Raw genomic sequence first — 17,578 nt, 5'->3', positions numbered from 1 at the left:
CAATTTGTGTTTTTACACTTTGTTTCTGGGTATTTGTTAAAGATCTCCATAGATTTTGTCTCAAACACACTATGCTAACCCTAATTCACTTTCTCTCTCTACCATATTTTTCTTTCTTTGACATTCACAACACCACCATCATCAAACTCCCCATTGCTACCGCCTAAAAAACACAACCACCGACCCGCACCACTACCACACCACAACCTCCCTTCGGCTGTTATCACCACATGACAATCACCTGACCTGACGGCCACCACAACCTAATCGCCGCCACCATAGCACCACCACTGACGTTATCGTTTCAACAACCTATTTGACTGAAGCTAACCCGCCAGAGAAGAGGAAAATGGTCGTTTGAGCTCGCTCAGATCGTTTGCTGCGGCGGTAGCATTCAGAAGTGGTTGCTAGCCTTCCGATGAAGACTGGGGAATGACGGTAGATGCGCAACAGTGTCCCCCCGGACGAAAACCCTCTATCTTTCTTTCTTGAAAACATACATCTTCTCTTTCTTTCTTGACTGCAAACAGACACTACATTGCTGACCTCACACTCCAAAATATCTGAATGTGGGAAATTTCAAAAATGCCCTTAGGACACTGTAGATAAGGAACGACGTGAATTGTTATATTATAGAACTAGTCTAAGATCCCGCGAGTTTCGCGGGTGGCTTAACACAAATATATAATATCTAATGGTGTTGAGATGAACTTTGTAATGAAAGAACTTTTCAATATAAATATATAAAAATGATAAAAATGGTACATGAAAATCATAAATCACTAAATACTTCTTTATAAACTACATATTTTAAGTACTTGTGTGTTACACGGGTTACTCAAAGTAAATTTTATAATATTTAATAGTGTTGACATAAAATTTGAAATGAAAGAAATGTTCCATCACTTACGTAAATATTAAGGTACAATGAACCAAAAAAATGAATATGAAAAAATCACAAGTCCTTAAAGATTTCTTTATAGACAACATTTCTTATTTTATATGTAGGTTTGTCGTCTTTGTCTAAACAACTTAAACCAAAAAACGCTTACATGTTGCTTTCAAATGTTGAATGAGACTATGTTGCGACCCACTGTATTAATATAATAATTAACCCACCACTTTCATCTAAACAAAAGTTACACCAATATATTCTCATTTACCCCTCATAGTAAATATAAAAAAGTTGGGTATGAGAACTTGTTTCATCAAATAAACAAAGAAAAGCATTGAGATTATTCATAATGATAACATTGTGATCCTAATTTACTCCTTTAGTTGCAAAGCCATTGACGTCGGAATCCTGCCAGTTAACACTCTCCATACTGCATTTATCATTTTTTATTAATAATTACTAAAAACATAACAATGTTCAATCTTCAAGACTTTAATCTTCTGGCTGCCGTTCTTCAAGGCACCCATCTTCCAATCACCAAACTTCAAACTTTCAACTTCATCCATACACCAATTTGTGACCGAGCATTTATTCCCTTAAGTATGCTTTAGCTTACATCAAGTAAAAACATCAACTACCAATATAGCAGTTAAATAAGAGTAGAAGAAGAATTTATATGAAAACGTGTAAAAGCAATAGTGTCTTAAGTCAAATTCCCCTTGACATGGTTAAGACCTTATAGCAGTTCAACGTCAATTGAAAATGTAAAACAAAGTTGAGGTTCAAACATACACATCTACTCTAAGTGGAAAGTAAATATGAAAAAGAGTTCTTAGTAACATAAAGCATACCTGTAATAAACCCGCAGCAAAAGCAAAGAAATTCGACATTAATACCTTCAAAACCCAAAGAAGTTTTTTACTCTAAGAAAGCAAAATACAAAAATAAAAGAGACAAAGTTTCTATTACCCATTATCCAATCAATATAAGGTCAAGTATTGATCAATGATGACTATTCAGCATACCTTATAAACAGGGTTATTCAAGCTCACTAATTTAACAATCTACCGGTCCTACTATATTTATGCAGCTCAAAATTTCACAAAAATTTGTTGACTTAAGAAGAAAACTTGTAATAATTACATTAAATAAAACACGATTAGCAATTGATTTCTACGATGAATATTTTAATAAACCAAGTTAAAACCGATTCGAGACAAAAAGCAATCAAAGAAGTTACATAAATGCGTAAATTGTTAAAGTGCTTCTACTTCTATAAAGGGTGTAGGAGAGTACATGTATATTGACAACATCATCATAAAAGGCCTTGTGGTGTCTTTGTCCAAAAAGAACCCCTTCTGTTTATAAATAATTATGTTATAACTATGTTGAATGCAATACATTTGAAGGTAAAATAAAACCATATCTTACCTCTTACCTCTTACCTCACCATCAAAAGAAAAGGCTTTTGCCTTGTACCTGTTTTTCTTGAACATATTATCCAAATAGTCCAACGTCTCTACTCCCTCAACGCGTACTTCACTGCAAGATTATATGCCCACCTATTAAAGAAAAACAAAAAATTATTAATAAATTGTTGAATCAGAAATCACATTCCCACATCTAAAGGCTAGAGGACAACAATGTGAATGATAAGTCTGATGATGTCTAGCATGCCAGCAACTAATGAAAATGATATAGTTGATAAACCTCTGAAAAAGCAATACCGTGCCCACATTATTTCTAGTTTTTCCTTTATGGTTTCTTGGGGAATTTTCGATGATTTTGGTGATACAATCTCCACTTTAATTCCCTCTCTGGGTTTTCCTTCCCATGCCTGAATAGGAAAATAAAAAGTTTATAGTTTTTGAATTTTACTTTAAAAAGATGAATAGAATGCAGTGATTAGGCATTTAGAGCAAACTCGTTTCTAGAATTGTTGTTGTTTTGCCTGGGTGTCCTCAAACCGTAGTGTGACAATTATTCCCGCATAGCTCTTCTTGTTATTAAATTATATATCCTATGACACATTTGAAGTAATTTAATAAGTTTTGCATTACCCATACACATGTATAATATGTGATATCTACTATTTATCTAGAACGACTAAACACTCATCTAAGTTGTTAATATAAAAATAGGTATAAACTTCTAATAGCTAACCATCTACACGACTTGAAACTTTATACCAAATGAGTAAACACTTGAAGTGTGAGACATCAAACACCACATCTTATACTGAAATTGTTAAAATAATATGCTTCTTTCTAATTTCTTTACACTATCGTTGACCCGAGTAAGTACACCTCAATTCCTTCTTGTAGCATCATTAATAGTACTTTTAAATACACATAAAACATTAAATCAATTATATTCTTAATAACCAATAGCACAACTTTAAAAACTTCATACATCATTTGCAAATAGCCTACTTACTTATTGAAACCCATGTATTTTGGATCCAAGATGACCATACCTTTTAGTTTTCCATAGTAAATATTTGGATCAGAGAGGGACAACACCCATGTTCGCAACTGTAGATCTTTATCAATACTGGAAATAATATAAACCAATGTACCATCCCTTGCATCATAACCGCCACCCAAAATCACCCAGATTCGTCTCTATAGAATAGAGCATGTTCAACTGCAAGAAGCATAGCCAAAAAAATTAGACACGTCAAGAAAATATCATGTGCCCAAGAAGATGAACCAGCTCATGTGCTACCTCACTAAAGTTTGAGAAGCGCTTTAAATCACCAGGTTACCCATAGGTTTTTCATCTCTACAAAAAAAACTGTAGGGTGAAGAGGCTAAATAAAGTAAATGAGAAGCCTTATATATAAAACTTTAAAACAAAGTTGAATTTTACACAAAAAATGTTTGCATACCAGATTTTAATTTTGAATTGGCCATCAAAATATGACTCTTACCACTAAATCTAAAACATGTACCATTGCGATAAGGGATTGTCCATCTAGAAGACATCAACACAATTTTTATTAGTTGTTATTAAAAGCTATTATTAAAAATAAAAATTACATGAATAATTATAGCATTATAAACAACTGAATGAACATACCTTAGTAAATCGAATGAAAATCCCTAATACGTGAAGCGATCTGAAACGGCTTACGTATCAATCACCTGCTGTTAAAAGGAAAACGTGAAAGTTATATGAATTTAGGTAAGAACTGGTTATAACATGATCATACTTTATAGAAAGTTTTACAAACAAACAATGAAAAGGGAGTCTTGTTTATCATAGTTAACGCCTGAAAGTTAAACTAACTAATGCATATTTCATAATTTCAATCTTATAATCATCACAAATAAACCTATGCAAAATGCCCTAATTTAACCTATAGAAGAGCTACCTGTATGAGTGTCACCAAACGAACACAAAAGGGTCAAAACATTATAAAGGTATCTGATTTTTATGCATAAATTATACTTGCATACAAATACACTGAATAAGTTCAGTATGTACATATTTATCATAGCATATCAATGTAGCCATAATTGAGTGTGTCCTGCTCTATCAACAACATGTATATGTGCACCATCCTTAATCAAAAGTTCACACAATTCCGACTTCTAAGTACTTGCTGCACATCTAAACACAATAAAATTAAATCTAACAACAAACCTTCTGGAGTTAATTGCAGCCAACGTCATCGCGATGCTTCGACCAAAATCCACTCAACGATACAGATCTATAAAACCTTGTCGTATCGCCGTCACTGAACCTACAATCCGACGCTAGTTCCGGCATCGCTTTCCAATCAACCTCTCGTATTCACCGATTTCGTCGTCAAATACTCCATAACCGATAACAGTTTCCAACTAAAATCAAAAGTTCTTCACAGAATCTGTAGAAAAAAATATACGGAATGATAAAATCAAAATCAAATGATTAGTCGGAGAGATTTGTCGCCAAAGTGGAATCGCGAAATAGATTTAGGGTTTCTGATTTAAAAATGAGATTTGACAATCAAAATCAAATGATAATGAGAACATTTATCAACAGATTAGAATGATAAAATCACTATCTTTAATCGGAACTATTGTTAATCTAACCTTGATTCGAATTGATGGATTGAAGATCTTTGAATATCCGTAAAGAGGCGACAGAGAGGGAAGGAGGAGAATGAGAGAAACCCTAGAATATGAGGGAAAGAATAAGAGAAACAGCGTCTATTCATTTGCCGCTCAAAGAGAGAATCGGAGAAACAATTAGATGCCACGTGGCATCTGGTTGCCTAAGTACATGCCATGTGGCATAAGTTTGTTTTGTTTTATTATAAGGTATAGATTTTAAAACATGTATTGTTATAAATCTATAATAACTTACACTTAGAACAAATTACATGCATATACCCATAATTGTTTACTTAGCTACGGAAACACATTAAAATAGTTGTTTGTTTTATGTGTTAAATAATTTATATGTCCGTTTTACACCTTTCGAGAGAAAATTTTTAACCCTGACCCACAACCCCTTTGTTCTTCTCTAGCGAAGGCCTCTCATCGGCGCCCAACTTTCTCGCAAGTCGCAATCACCAAAATTCTCTATGCCATTATATATCTTTCGGTGGCTACAATCGCTCCTTCAATGAGGCATGGAACATAGACACCTCGGTCACTAGTGGTCACTTGGTGGTGTTCGCCTATGGTATCGGGCAATAGAGATGGCCGACAACTTGGTGGTGTTTGCCTATGGTATTGGGCAAATAGAGATAGCCGACAAGGTTCATCAGCATTAACAAATGCAATTGTTGTGGCGGGTGTCTGGATTCAAGTCATCAAAGAAATGTGTTAGATCACGCCTAGATGGGATCATCATGACCAACGAATACCAATCTTAGCAGCAAACGCAAAATTATATTTATAACACATGGTAGGTTTGATACAAACAATGAAACTTAAAAGTTATACAAACTTATATGATGCAAAATTTAACATCTTCAACGATTTTCATATTAAACATCTACTCACCAGTCACCATAGAGCTTTCTCTTAACAATTCTCCAAAATACAAGATGATTGGTTTTACAAACCAACATAAAAGATGATTGGTTTTGTAAATTTTTCTGAAGACTTTTGGAACAATTCAAGATAACACAAAATATTTTCTAGCATCTACAGGTAAAATCATGTACAACATAAACATCACTGTAAAAACATACCCCAAATAATACAAATATACTTGGCCATATTTATTGTCCATTCAGCACAATTATGAATTATTGACTTAAATAAGAACAAACTATAAATCACCTGATACATACTTGAACAAGAAAAACTCAAAACTACAAATGAACTTCATCAACATACACCAAGCACTCACTTTAGTGCTTGATGTCCATCTCATCCGGTACCCAAACAAATGTCCGGTAATACAACATACACATTGGTAGTTACAAAGTAATGACACACCATCCGACAGACACAACATTACTACAATTATTGAGAAAACATCTCAGCAATTCGGTTGCAACTTGATGCGCTAAATAACTCATGTATATACAAGCATCCATCAGCAGCTGTTTATATGATCTTGTTGACTTCCATTTGACTTGAAAAATATCTTAATTGGCTTTTGTTGGCTGTGAAACCTTGCTATTTGAGCTCCCAACACCTTTCCCTGTTTTGCCTGTCCATATGTTTTGACCCATTAACTTAAGAGCAAGTCGAATCGGATTATGTTTTATTTATAACGGATCAAATAGAAGAAGCTTAAGAGACAACATGTCAAATGGGTTGAGCGTAAAATAAAGGTACTGAAACAAATACAATCATATTGAATAGATCTGACCACTTCTATTTCAGCCTCTGATTGGCTTGCGCCTATTGGTCAAATAATTTCATCAAGTCCAACTTGTTTCGTTTTAAAAGAATAACTGAACATAACATCTTTTTAATAAGATTAATTGTGTGCTCGTGTAGCTATACTGAAACAAAATAACAGTATAACACAATGGTAAACCAGGTGATATGCCATCTTTTGAAGTAGTATTTAATGCATAATTGGTTGTAACAAGCACAGTAGCATGTTTGGCTATTTTATACATTCTCAATAAACATAAAGTATATTGTACACCTACCAATAGACTATAAGAAGACAAGTTCAACTCATTTACTACCAATAGACTATAAGAAGACAAGTTCAACTCATTTACTTGACACACTAACCAGGTCCAATCCCATTTGATCCATAAAAAAAGTTTGCCTATTTTGACCCAATACCCAACCCACTAAAGGTGCAAACGAGCCGAGCCTTATCGAGTCCGAGCCGAGCTTGAGCCTAAAATAAAGCTCGTTTATTTATCGAACCCGAGCTTGAGCCTGACATGTGAAAATAATTTGAATTTGGAAGGGAGGAAGGTTAAATCATAATATGCAAAAAATTGATACTAGCATGAGGTGTGTTTAAAACTCGGATTGTTCCCGAACGGAACTAAGACTAAAGAAAAGTAATCAAAACTTCTTTTGAGTTCGGGTATCATGCTTTGGCCTAATAGGTGGAATACTCTTGCCGAAATTTCGGTTAACGATATTCACCCTTCCGCTTACTACATGTGAAGCTCGTCGAGCCTTATCGAGCCCTAGTCGAGCCTGAGCCTAAAATAAAGCTCATTTATTTATCGAGCCCGAGCTCGAGCATTGCATGTGAAGCTCGTCAGGCTCGTCGAGCCTTTGTGTAATATTAGTTTTTATTAATATTTAATAACATTTAATGCATGGTTATCAAAGGCGCGAAGCGCACTCTAGGCGCATAGGCACCGATTAGGGCCTAGGCGATAGGCGCAAAAACAGCGTGGGCCCGAGAAAAAAAAAGCGCACTTAAAAGAAAAAAATTAAAAATATATTTCGTAATGAAAAATAATATTTTCTTCAAATAAATTAAGCAAAACTTGAATGTAACTCCAAAAAAAAAAGAATATAAAAATAAAATAACAATAAAAATAAAATAAAATTTGCCTATTAAGAATTTACTTAATAAAAAAACATTATGTGTGTCTCCTAATTTACTTTCAACAAGAATGTGGGTCGTTCAAAAAAAAAACAATAATTGCCTATGAAGAGTTTAGGCAACACGAACTGAACAGTCCTGATATTAAGGACTGAATAATCTTGGTGATAATGTGATATACGAACTTAAACTTACAGCCCTATAAATACTGCAGAAAAAGTGGAAATTACCAATTAAAAAAAATAAAAAGCATGAAACAATAAATACGCATGGGATGAAATGTCTGCGCTATAATTACCTAGGAACCATAAGCGCATTTAATGCGAGTCGCCCAGAAAAAGCGCCTAGGCACCAAAAGCGCTCGCTTTTGACAACTCTGATTTAATGTAAGTGTGGGCCATCGGGGGGCAAAAATGAAAGTGCACTAATTTTAACGTTATTTTACTAATTTCGTGAAAATAACGTTAAAAGCCGAGGACGGTTAATCATGCATCATGTGGTGGCGTTAATAGCTGAAAGACAAAAGGGTACATGCACTAATCGGTCTTTGTCCCGATTACTGAGTGTTATGTGCCTTATGTCCAAGGCTTGATGCAAAACTACTATAGAGTCGGGGGTCTCACTGGAAACAGCCTCTCTATTCCTACGGGTAGAGGTAAGGTTGTCTACATCTTACCCTCCTCAGACCCTACCTTTGCTTTGCTATTGGTGGGATTTACTAAGTATGATGATGATTAATATTTAATAACATTTACCCCATATTTCAAGTTATCTAGTAAACGAGCCGAACCGAGCTTATTTAAATTTGTTTACGAGCTGAGCCCAAACCTATAAATAAGCTTTTTAGAAAACAAGCCCGGGCTCGAGCTTCACTTATCGAGCTCGCGAGCCTAAACGAGTCTTTTATTTATATTACTTTTACATAATATATTTGTTAATAGATAATAAACGAGCCAAGCCCGAGCTTGAGAAACTACCAACAAGCCGAGCTCGAGCTCTCATAAGTTAATCGAGCTCTCATAAGTTAATCGAGCTCTCATATATAAATCTACTACTAAACACCGATTTTTGGCATGATGGTGGAAAGTACATAAGAGATGTGTGAAATGTATTCACCGTCATCAGATATAACCCTTGTATTACTGCAACACACACACATACAGCGAGAGAGAGAGAGAGAGAGAGATGAACTAACCGTTACTGGGAAGTGATAGCCGTTTCTTTCCCTGATTACCCAAACTTGTGGACCTCTCTTTAGGATTGCTATGAGATCTTGACTGAACCGAATCCTTTACTGGTTTTGGCTTGGGCTTTGACTTGACAGACAACAAAGCAGGAACTTCTTGAATGGTAGTTGACTTGATAGGAGGAGAATCAAAGCCGTCAGATTGAGATTGGGCCACTTTCTCATTTGCTAAATCGGAATGAAGATTTGAAGCAATGACTTTCTTGCCAGTAGATTTTAACTGATTCTTGATGCCATGTTCTTGCTCTTCTTTCGCAGACCCGTTGGTTTCTTGTATCTTGATTTCGTCTTTTGTGTTAACGTCAAGAAAACGGTTTTCCCATGGACGGACAGCCATCCATCTCTCCAGCCAGTTCCAACCCCAGTTACTTTTATCTGGTTCAAATCCTGAGTGAGTTACCTGTTGTTTGGATCCTGCTTGCCACTGTAGCAAACAATCACACGTCATTTTCACAAGTTAATCTTACGGGATGTTATTTGTACACCACCATATAATTGGTTATAAGCATTTTTCCTTGCAACTATAAGAGAGGGGCACGGGCACGGGCACACAATAATATAGTATAAAACAATACTTAGATGATTTGCACATTAAAAAATGGTGTAACAATCATCTTCTTAATCTTTAGCTGCTAAAACAATTGATCGTATGATCTTTATTTAGAGATAATGTATGCGGATCCCGTCAAGTATTCAACTTCTTTTATTAAGATTGCCCATATACTGAAGCTACTTTATAGGCCACCCATATATATATATATATATATATATATATATATATATATATATATATATATATTCACTTTTGTTTATACCAAATTTGGCTAAAAACATTAAAAAACCGAAAACACGCTAGCTTTCTTTACATTGAACCTTTGCTTATTTAAAGTTTAATACGATGATATTCTTGTTTGAGTAAAATGCCATTTTCGTCCCTGAGGTTTGGCTAGTTTTGCGACTTTCGTTCAAAGGTTTTTTTCGCACCTAGATCCAAAAGATTTAAAATCTTGCCATTTTCATCCGGCTTGTTAACTCTATCTATTTCTCCGTTATGTCAGGGGTATTTTCGTCTTTTTTGTTAACTTAAACAACAATTCGGTCTTTTAAATACTTGTACATTATGCTAAATGCTTGTACATAAAGTGAAAAAGACCGAATTGCCATTTAAAGCTAACAAAAAAGACGAAAATACCCGACTTAACGGAGAAAAATGGATGGAGTTAAGAAACCAGGTGAAATTGGAAAGATTTCAAACATTTCGGATCCGGATGCGGAAAAACAAACCTTTGGACGAAAGTCGCAAAACTGGCCAAACCTCAGGGACAAAAATGGCATTTTACTCTTCTTGTTTTTTTTCCCAAATTCTGAACGGCATTTTCGACATTAGGCATGTGTTTTTGCCACGTTTGAGTAGTTTCAATACATGGGTGGTCTTAGATGAGAATAGTTAAATATACAAGTAGCCTCCACATACATTTTTTTACTAAAAAGTAAAAGAGAAGGTACAGAAAAGGGGCATGGGGTACTCTCTACACAATTTAAGTATTTATAAAGAGTGAAAAACACTATTATTTTTATTCAAGTGTTTTCAACTTTTGCAAAACATGATATTTGATATTACCTGGTGAGCAAGAGCATATGCCATGGCTCTTTCACGTTTAGCAGCTGCTTCCTGTCTCTTTATCAATTTCGCTTGAATTTCTTCAACGGATCCAACACTATCACACCATCCTTGCTGTCAAAATATCAGCGAGGGGTAAAAACGTAAATTAATATAAAGAAGAAAAGGGGTGGTATTAGTACAATAAACATGTGATTCACTGACTCTCCTGGACCTCTTTGCATATCATGTGATTGGAAAGACATGTATATTATTATTACAAAAAAACTAAAATCGAATAACTATGTATTAAAATATGTCGATATTTATCTAGTATGAACTTGTTTAGCCACTTTAATAAATAACTCCTTATTCAATGTTTAGGCACATAACCGCTTTTCTGGCAAAAAAAACTTTATATTTTAAGTTAAATCAAATCACCTCTTACTTATTATTTTAACAACGTTAATCGAATTGGAAGAAAACTTCAATTTTCAGTTTGTTTGCAGCCAGTGACTTCACTGACTGACTATCTATCAGAATCCCAAACACTATAAAAGACCAATTTTACATCTTTAGGCATCTACCAAAACTAACCCATAAGTAAAACTGAACCCACATCAACTAACTCAATTTATTTTTAATCTACAATGATTACCTCTATTTCACGAACATGAGCCTCGTGTTGGAGTTGCTGTTGATGTTTTTGTTGTTCTGTCTGACCTTCCAATGCAATGCGAACCCGCCTGGCTCGAACCCGTGCCTGAACCCTAACTAAGGCTTGCATACACCTAAGAGTAATCGCAGCTTGCTTTCTCACAGCATGACCTCTGACCAGAGCCTGCAGTCTCACCAGTCCTTTAAGTGCTCTTAGTGCTCGTCTCGCCTGAATATTGTTATTATAGAAGTAGTTCAAGATCAAACTTAACTAATAGTTGGATACACAATGGAACAATTAGTAGAACTTAACAAAAGGATTTTTTTTGTTCCATAACTTTATAATAACAATATTCAGGCGAGACAATCAGATTGGGTAATGATACAAAACGAGTTCAGGTTCCACTGAATCGTTTTTCTAGCTTGGTTTTAAAAAGCGAGAGGCGCACAAAAGCGATGAGGTCTAAAATTGAGGCGCGAAGCGCAAAGCGCAAAAGCGGTGGGCTTTTCGTACCCGAGGCGCAAGATGTTTATATATTTTTTTTATATATCCCATACATATCCCATAGGTTTTTAGCTTCCTTTAACCAAAATATAGCTATAAGTAAGGATTTTATACCATTTTAATTACATGTACAAGTCAAAAAACCCAAGGTACAACATTTTTATGCAGTAAAACGCCTAAGTTACATGAGGCGCGCGCCTCAGGCCAAAAAGCCCACAAAAAAAACATCAAAAAAATGCGCCTTTTGGTCGCTTCTTGTAATTACACAAGGCGAGAAGCAAAAAAGCCCCAGGCCCTGCGCCTAGGCGCGCCTAGGGCGCGCTTTTTAAAACCAAGTTTTCTAGTGGTTGAAACACGATAGGCAGGGTTGTGTTAACACGCAAACAGATTTTTTTGTCTGTTTATGTTTTAACTAAGGTTGCAAACAATATTATTACAATAAAAATCTATATCTTTGAAGAAAAACGATATTAAACGTTGTATGCAACAAGATAAAACTTTCAGCGATTTTCAACTTGTTTGAAACGTTTATAATCCATTTGCATTTTTCCCCACAAATACTTACATTCATATTCCCCCGATTCCTAAACCCTCAAACCAAACACATCCTTATGAATGATAGTGAAATATATAATACCAAAAATCCTCGAAAAGCAGTTTGGATGAGTGTAGCCGCCCACTTTTCTCTCATTTGTTGTTCCATATGAGACGAATCTTGCATTTGAAGTGTACTGGAAGAAGAATTTGTAACATCTTGAGCTGCACTGCTATTGCCATCTTCAACATTGAGCTTATTCAAAAAACTCTCATTGTTTATCTCTGTGGATTTTTTTCTCCGGTGACGAAACTTTCCCGCATTCCCTCTCTGAAATTGATTATGCAAATGCAAGTGAGAAGATCTATAATGCCAGTGTACTAATGTAGCACACCACATTTTACAAAAATTATTGTTATACAAGTACTTAGAATTCAGAAAAAAAAAACTAGGATACATGCAGTATTATGAATGCTGAAAGAATGAGATTTTTTATATAATATATACACAATATTAAACTATAATTCTAATAAGTGTTAAACAGGATTTTCAACAACAGCAGCTGAATATTTTTTTAATAACATAATTTTAATAAAAATACGATGAAATATGGAACTAGTAAAATGCTACTTTATACATTAATACTTTTTGTAAAAATGTAGAATAAGAAATTAATACAGGATTTATAAGGGACTTAAAGTATTACTTTAATAAAAGTAAAATAAAACGGGTTTAAAGCAAAATCAGATGAGAATTTGCCATAAAAATGTTCTTACTAGCATCTTTTTATAAACTATAATAAACATCACCCGATCATTTACTTATTCCATAATCATATGCTGATACGTAGGTGCACACACACTAGTACAAGCATCCTTCAGACCATCAGTAGCATTTTGTTAAATGGGCTACTTAACTTTTTGCTAAAAACTAGCTAGGGACATACCATTTGACCCTTAAACCATATTTATAACTATTTGTTAAATGGGCTACTTAACTTTTTGCTAAAAACTAGCTAGGGCCATACCATTTGACCCTTAAACCATATAGAATTATAGATAACTATTTCGTTAAATGGGCTACTTAACTTTTTGCTAAAAACTAGCTAGGGACATACCATTTGACCCTTAAACCATATTTATAACTATTTGTTAAATGGGCTACTTAACTTTTTGCTAAAAACTAGCTAGGGCCATACCATTTGACCCTTAAACCATATAGAATTATAGATAACTATTTCGTTAAATGGGCTACTTAACTTTTTGCTAAAAACTAGCTAGGGCCATACCATTTGACCCTTAAACCATATAGATAACTAGATAAGCAACCAACTATATACATAAACCTAAAAGAATATAAATGAAAAGGATGAACAGACCCTTAAGCATTATATTGTAACACTCTATTTCATTCATTAACATGCAAATGATATAACTTAGTTGCATTGGAAAAAAACGAAGTGATATAAATACTAACATGTCCATCTTCTCTTGGACTTTGTGATTTTTCTTGTTTCTTCAATCCAATGAGCGCTCTAATCCATTTTCCAGAAACACCCATGTTTGTAGTCAATTCAACCTTACCAGCTTCAAGCCTGCAGTATTTTCTTTAAAAAAATTAGATACAGAGAGTAGCAGCAATAAGGATTGTAAAATTTTAAGATACCAAAACAAAATACAATTATTTCATTAAAAATTAAAAGCCAAAGAAATGTTTTTCATCTTCTCCGGTTCAACACCACCCTCCCTCTCCACTGCATGGAAGTCAGATATAACCCAACAGCTTCTCAACTTACACAGTTACACTAATAAACACGTTAGGGCTTAGCATACAAAGAAAAAGGAACTTTTTCCACAGTAAAATTCCATTTTCAATGAACATTCAATAGCTGAATCTGCTAAAAGAGGGAAAAATCCATTGGTTTGATGAGCCATTTCATGTGTAGTGAGGCGTTTGGATGTGAATTTGAACTAATTACTGTGATTCATAGTCGCAATAACTTGTTTTTGGAACGCCAAAATCTCATTAGAAAAAAACGCAACTAGCAAGATGCTAGAGCAACAAACACAACAAAGACCTTACAACTTTCACAACAAACTTTTAAAAAAAGACCTGTTTTTCACCCAAAGATCTAACATCCTTCACCGTTTTTTTTGTAAAAAAAGCTAGCCACTCTGTTAAAAAGATAAATCGCAATAATTGAATTCTAAACTTTCTAATGATGATCAAAATAACTGGATTTATGAAATTCTGTAAGAAATTACTATCAGAATATTAATTGTTGAGATAGATGTACAAATCTCAAACTATCCCCAACTCTAAACAATTGACTATCTGACTTTCTAGTTGTCTTATCACTTATGCTCATTCTTCAAAACACAATAACCAGTTCTTCATCAGTGTAACAAAGCATATCCATTCACAAGTCTATACATACTTAAGTTAGGGGTGCAAACGAGCCGAGCCGAGCCCAAGCTTGACCAGGCTCGAGCTCGAGCTCGATTAACTTATGAGAGCTCAGGCTCGAGCTCGGCTCGATTCGAGCTTTGTTTTCAAGGCTCGAGCTTGGCTCGTTTGTATTTTCTCAAGCTCGAGCTCAGCTCGTTTATTATCTATTAATTAATATATTAAATAAAAATTATATAAATATTAGACTTTTTAGGCTCGCGAGCTCGATAAGTGAAGCTCCGGCTCGGGCTCGGGCTCGTTTACTAAATATGCTTATTTTTAGGTTCGATGTCGGCTTGTAAACAAGTTTGAATAAGCTCGGCTCGACTCGGCTCATTTACACTAAGGCACGATAAGGCTCGACGAGCCTGGCGAGCTTCACATGCGAGGCTCAAGCTCGGGCTCGATAAACAAACGAGCTTTATTTTAGGCTCAAGCTCGGCTCGGGATCGATAAGGCTCGGCTCGTTTCGAGCTTTTTCTCGAGCTGATCTCGAGTAGCTCGCGAGCCGCTCGGCTCGTTTGCACCCCTAACTTAAGTACATCCACAATACATATATATACACACACATTTCAATTTACAAATGTCAAAACCCTAGCCTTCACGCTAACAAGTTTTAGTGTTCAATGCAATGCCAATTCAGCTACACACTTCATCAAACTCCAATTGCTATACAACTTCTAGCACATAACCATATTCAACTAAAATTACACACAAATTTCAAAACTACATTCTCAGAAACGGATAACAACAAACATACAAACATATCATAACCTAAAACCTCCCGTACATGTAAAAACCCTAAAACTCATGCCAAAACAAGTAATAAAACGATTCGAGTAACAAAAATTACCTGTAAAAACCGTGTGCCGATCCAAAAACCTAAATTCTGAACGATTACATACCATATCAAGTTGTTCACTTCAATTGTTAATGAATTTGAGTAAAACAGCAACAGATTTCAATCATGTAATAGATTTATTGGATTGAATGTAGGAAATTGATTCAGATTGGAGTGAAGATGAAGATGTAGTTAAATTTGTGCATTTAATCGGTAGGGTTGACCATTTGGACGCATGTGAAGGGTTTGTACATGACGACAGTACGCGTGGCTGTAATAATAATATACGGAAGTGATTTTTTTGGTGTTGGAAAAACAAAAAGGGAAGGGTGGGTGTAAACGGCTTTTAGATTTGTAGATTTTTTTAGGTGTACGGATTTTATGAAGTGTCTACCAAACATACCACTTTGATGTTTGATGGGAATCAATTATTGATGGTATTTAAAAGGATTTCCTTTATTAGAATATGAAGTTAACACCTACTATAATTGTGTGTTGTGTGACGGTATGATTCACCGAAGGTGGATCGGTGAGTGGGGTTGCCGCACGGGGATGATTCCGGGTGGTGGATCGGTGAGTGAGGAGTATGAGAGAAGGAGTGTGGGCGGTGAGTATCCACCGAAGGTGAATAAGAAGCAATGGAGAGAGAGAGAGAGAGAGAGAGAGAGAGAGAGAGAGAGAGAGAGAGAGAGAGAGAGAGAGAGAGAGAAAACCAATCATTTTTTTTAATTGAATGACTGTTTAAATCATTTCTAGTGTTTGAGTAGAAAATGAGGAGTGAAGGGGGGAGTTGACATGGCATGAGATTATTGGGTAGAGAAAACTCAAACACCTTAAAGTGTTTGAATGATACCCTCCACCCTAAAAAGTGTCTATTGATGCAACTAGTTTTAAAACCTTGATATTGTATTGTATCTTATGTACTAAATGCGACTATAGTTCTGTACTTTGGAAACCATATAAATTATAACTAGTATTAAGCACCCCTTGCGTTGCGTTTTGGGGCGAGCACTAATGCCATACTACCGCAATCGACCACCGACACTGAAGTTGCGGCGTGTTAATGCGAAGAAATTAAACCAAAACGTAAAACATAGAATAAAATAACTAAGTTGATCTAGGACTCGTACGTTACGATGAACCCGCGTCTATTTTTTCCCGTTTGACAGGTTCATCGTAATCTATATATAACAAGTTTAAAATCGTTGAACCATCATTCACATTGCGTCGTGTTAATGCGAAAAAATTAAACTAAAACTTAAAACAGAGAAAAAAATACCTAAGTCGATCTAGGATCCCGGTCGTTACGACGAACTAGTCAAACATGGAAATAAAGACGCATTGCGGCGGACCTATCAAATGGGAAAAAATAGACGAAAAAACATTGAACCCACACGCATGTTGCGGCGTATTCACTCGTAAAATTTAGAACGAAATGTAAAACGAAAAACTTGTAAAAGATAAAAGTATGGGGGATCAAAATTGAAAATAAAAAAAAAGCGTTGGGGTTAATTTGCAAAGTTGAAAAGGTTTGGGTGAAAGTTAAAAAAAATTCAAAGAGCTTAAATGCAAAAAATGAAAACCGATTGGCTAGAAGTGAAAAGTCAATTTTTTTTGAAAAACTCCCTATACTTTGAGTACAAGTCCACAAAGCACCAAGATGTTAGTAATTTATAATATGAAAATGATGTGGCATGTATATATAGTTTTGTTGGGATTGTCGGCCTTTGGGCAAATTTGTCTGAGCTTGCTAGAAGGTGAGAAGGCAATGGGTTGGAGCAGCCGGTCCTAACTTGGTTAGCCGACCCATTTACTTAACTTGTTGATTATTGGATTAACCTTAATTGTAATCTCCATATAAGGAGATCTTGTACTT

General features: G+C 35.1%; 1 protein-coding gene and 1 long non-coding RNA gene across 21 annotated transcripts; both read right to left on the bottom strand.

The window, feature by feature from the left end:
- Positions 1–1,098: 1,098 nt before the first annotated feature.
- LOC110899875 lies at positions 1,099–5,097 on the bottom strand. 19 transcript variants are annotated; one of them, XR_002570609.2, is made up of 11 exons: positions 4,975–5,097; positions 4,544–4,766; positions 3,977–4,044; positions 3,786–3,871; positions 3,623–3,679; positions 3,372–3,541; positions 2,820–2,915; positions 2,623–2,732; positions 2,192–2,457; positions 1,747–1,791; positions 1,099–1,506 (listed from the first exon to the last, which is right to left on the bottom strand). It is a non-coding gene; the product is annotated as an uncharacterized LOC110899875 (long non-coding RNA). The 19 variants fall into 19 exon arrangements; XR_002570613.2 differs by having other exon boundaries at positions 1,099–1,500; XR_002570611.2 differs by having other exon boundaries at positions 1,099–1,791; positions 2,192–2,253; positions 2,327–2,457.
- Positions 5,098–6,089: 992 nt separating this feature from the next.
- LOC110899874 (protein IQ-DOMAIN 1) lies at positions 6,090–16,019 on the bottom strand. 2 transcript variants are annotated; one of them, XM_035981674.1, is made up of 7 exons: positions 15,715–16,016; positions 13,890–14,019; positions 12,516–12,743; positions 11,375–11,602; positions 10,738–10,851; positions 9,066–9,540; positions 6,090–6,550 (listed from the first exon to the last, which is right to left on the bottom strand). In XM_035981674.1, the coding sequence occupies exons 2-7, from the start codon at positions 13,971–13,973 to the stop codon at positions 6,486–6,488; spliced, it is 1,194 nt and encodes a 397-aa protein (XP_035837567.1). In that variant the 5' UTR covers positions 13,974–14,019; positions 15,715–16,016; the 3' UTR covers positions 6,090–6,485. The 2 variants fall into 2 exon arrangements, with proteins under 2 accessions (XP_035837567.1, XP_022002463.1); XM_022146771.2 differs by having other exon boundaries at positions 6,134–6,550; positions 13,890–14,007; positions 15,715–16,019.
- Between the last annotated feature and the right edge of the window lie 1,559 nt (positions 16,020–17,578).

Source organism: Helianthus annuus, chromosome 13 (genome assembly GCF_002127325.2).
Source record: "Helianthus annuus cultivar XRQ/B chromosome 13, HanXRQr2.0-SUNRISE, whole genome shotgun sequence".
Lineage (NCBI taxonomy): Eukaryota > Viridiplantae > Streptophyta > Magnoliopsida > Asterales > Asteraceae > Helianthus > Helianthus annuus.
Note: the sequence above shows the minus strand (reverse complement) of the source record. Positions and strands in the feature narration are given on the sequence as shown.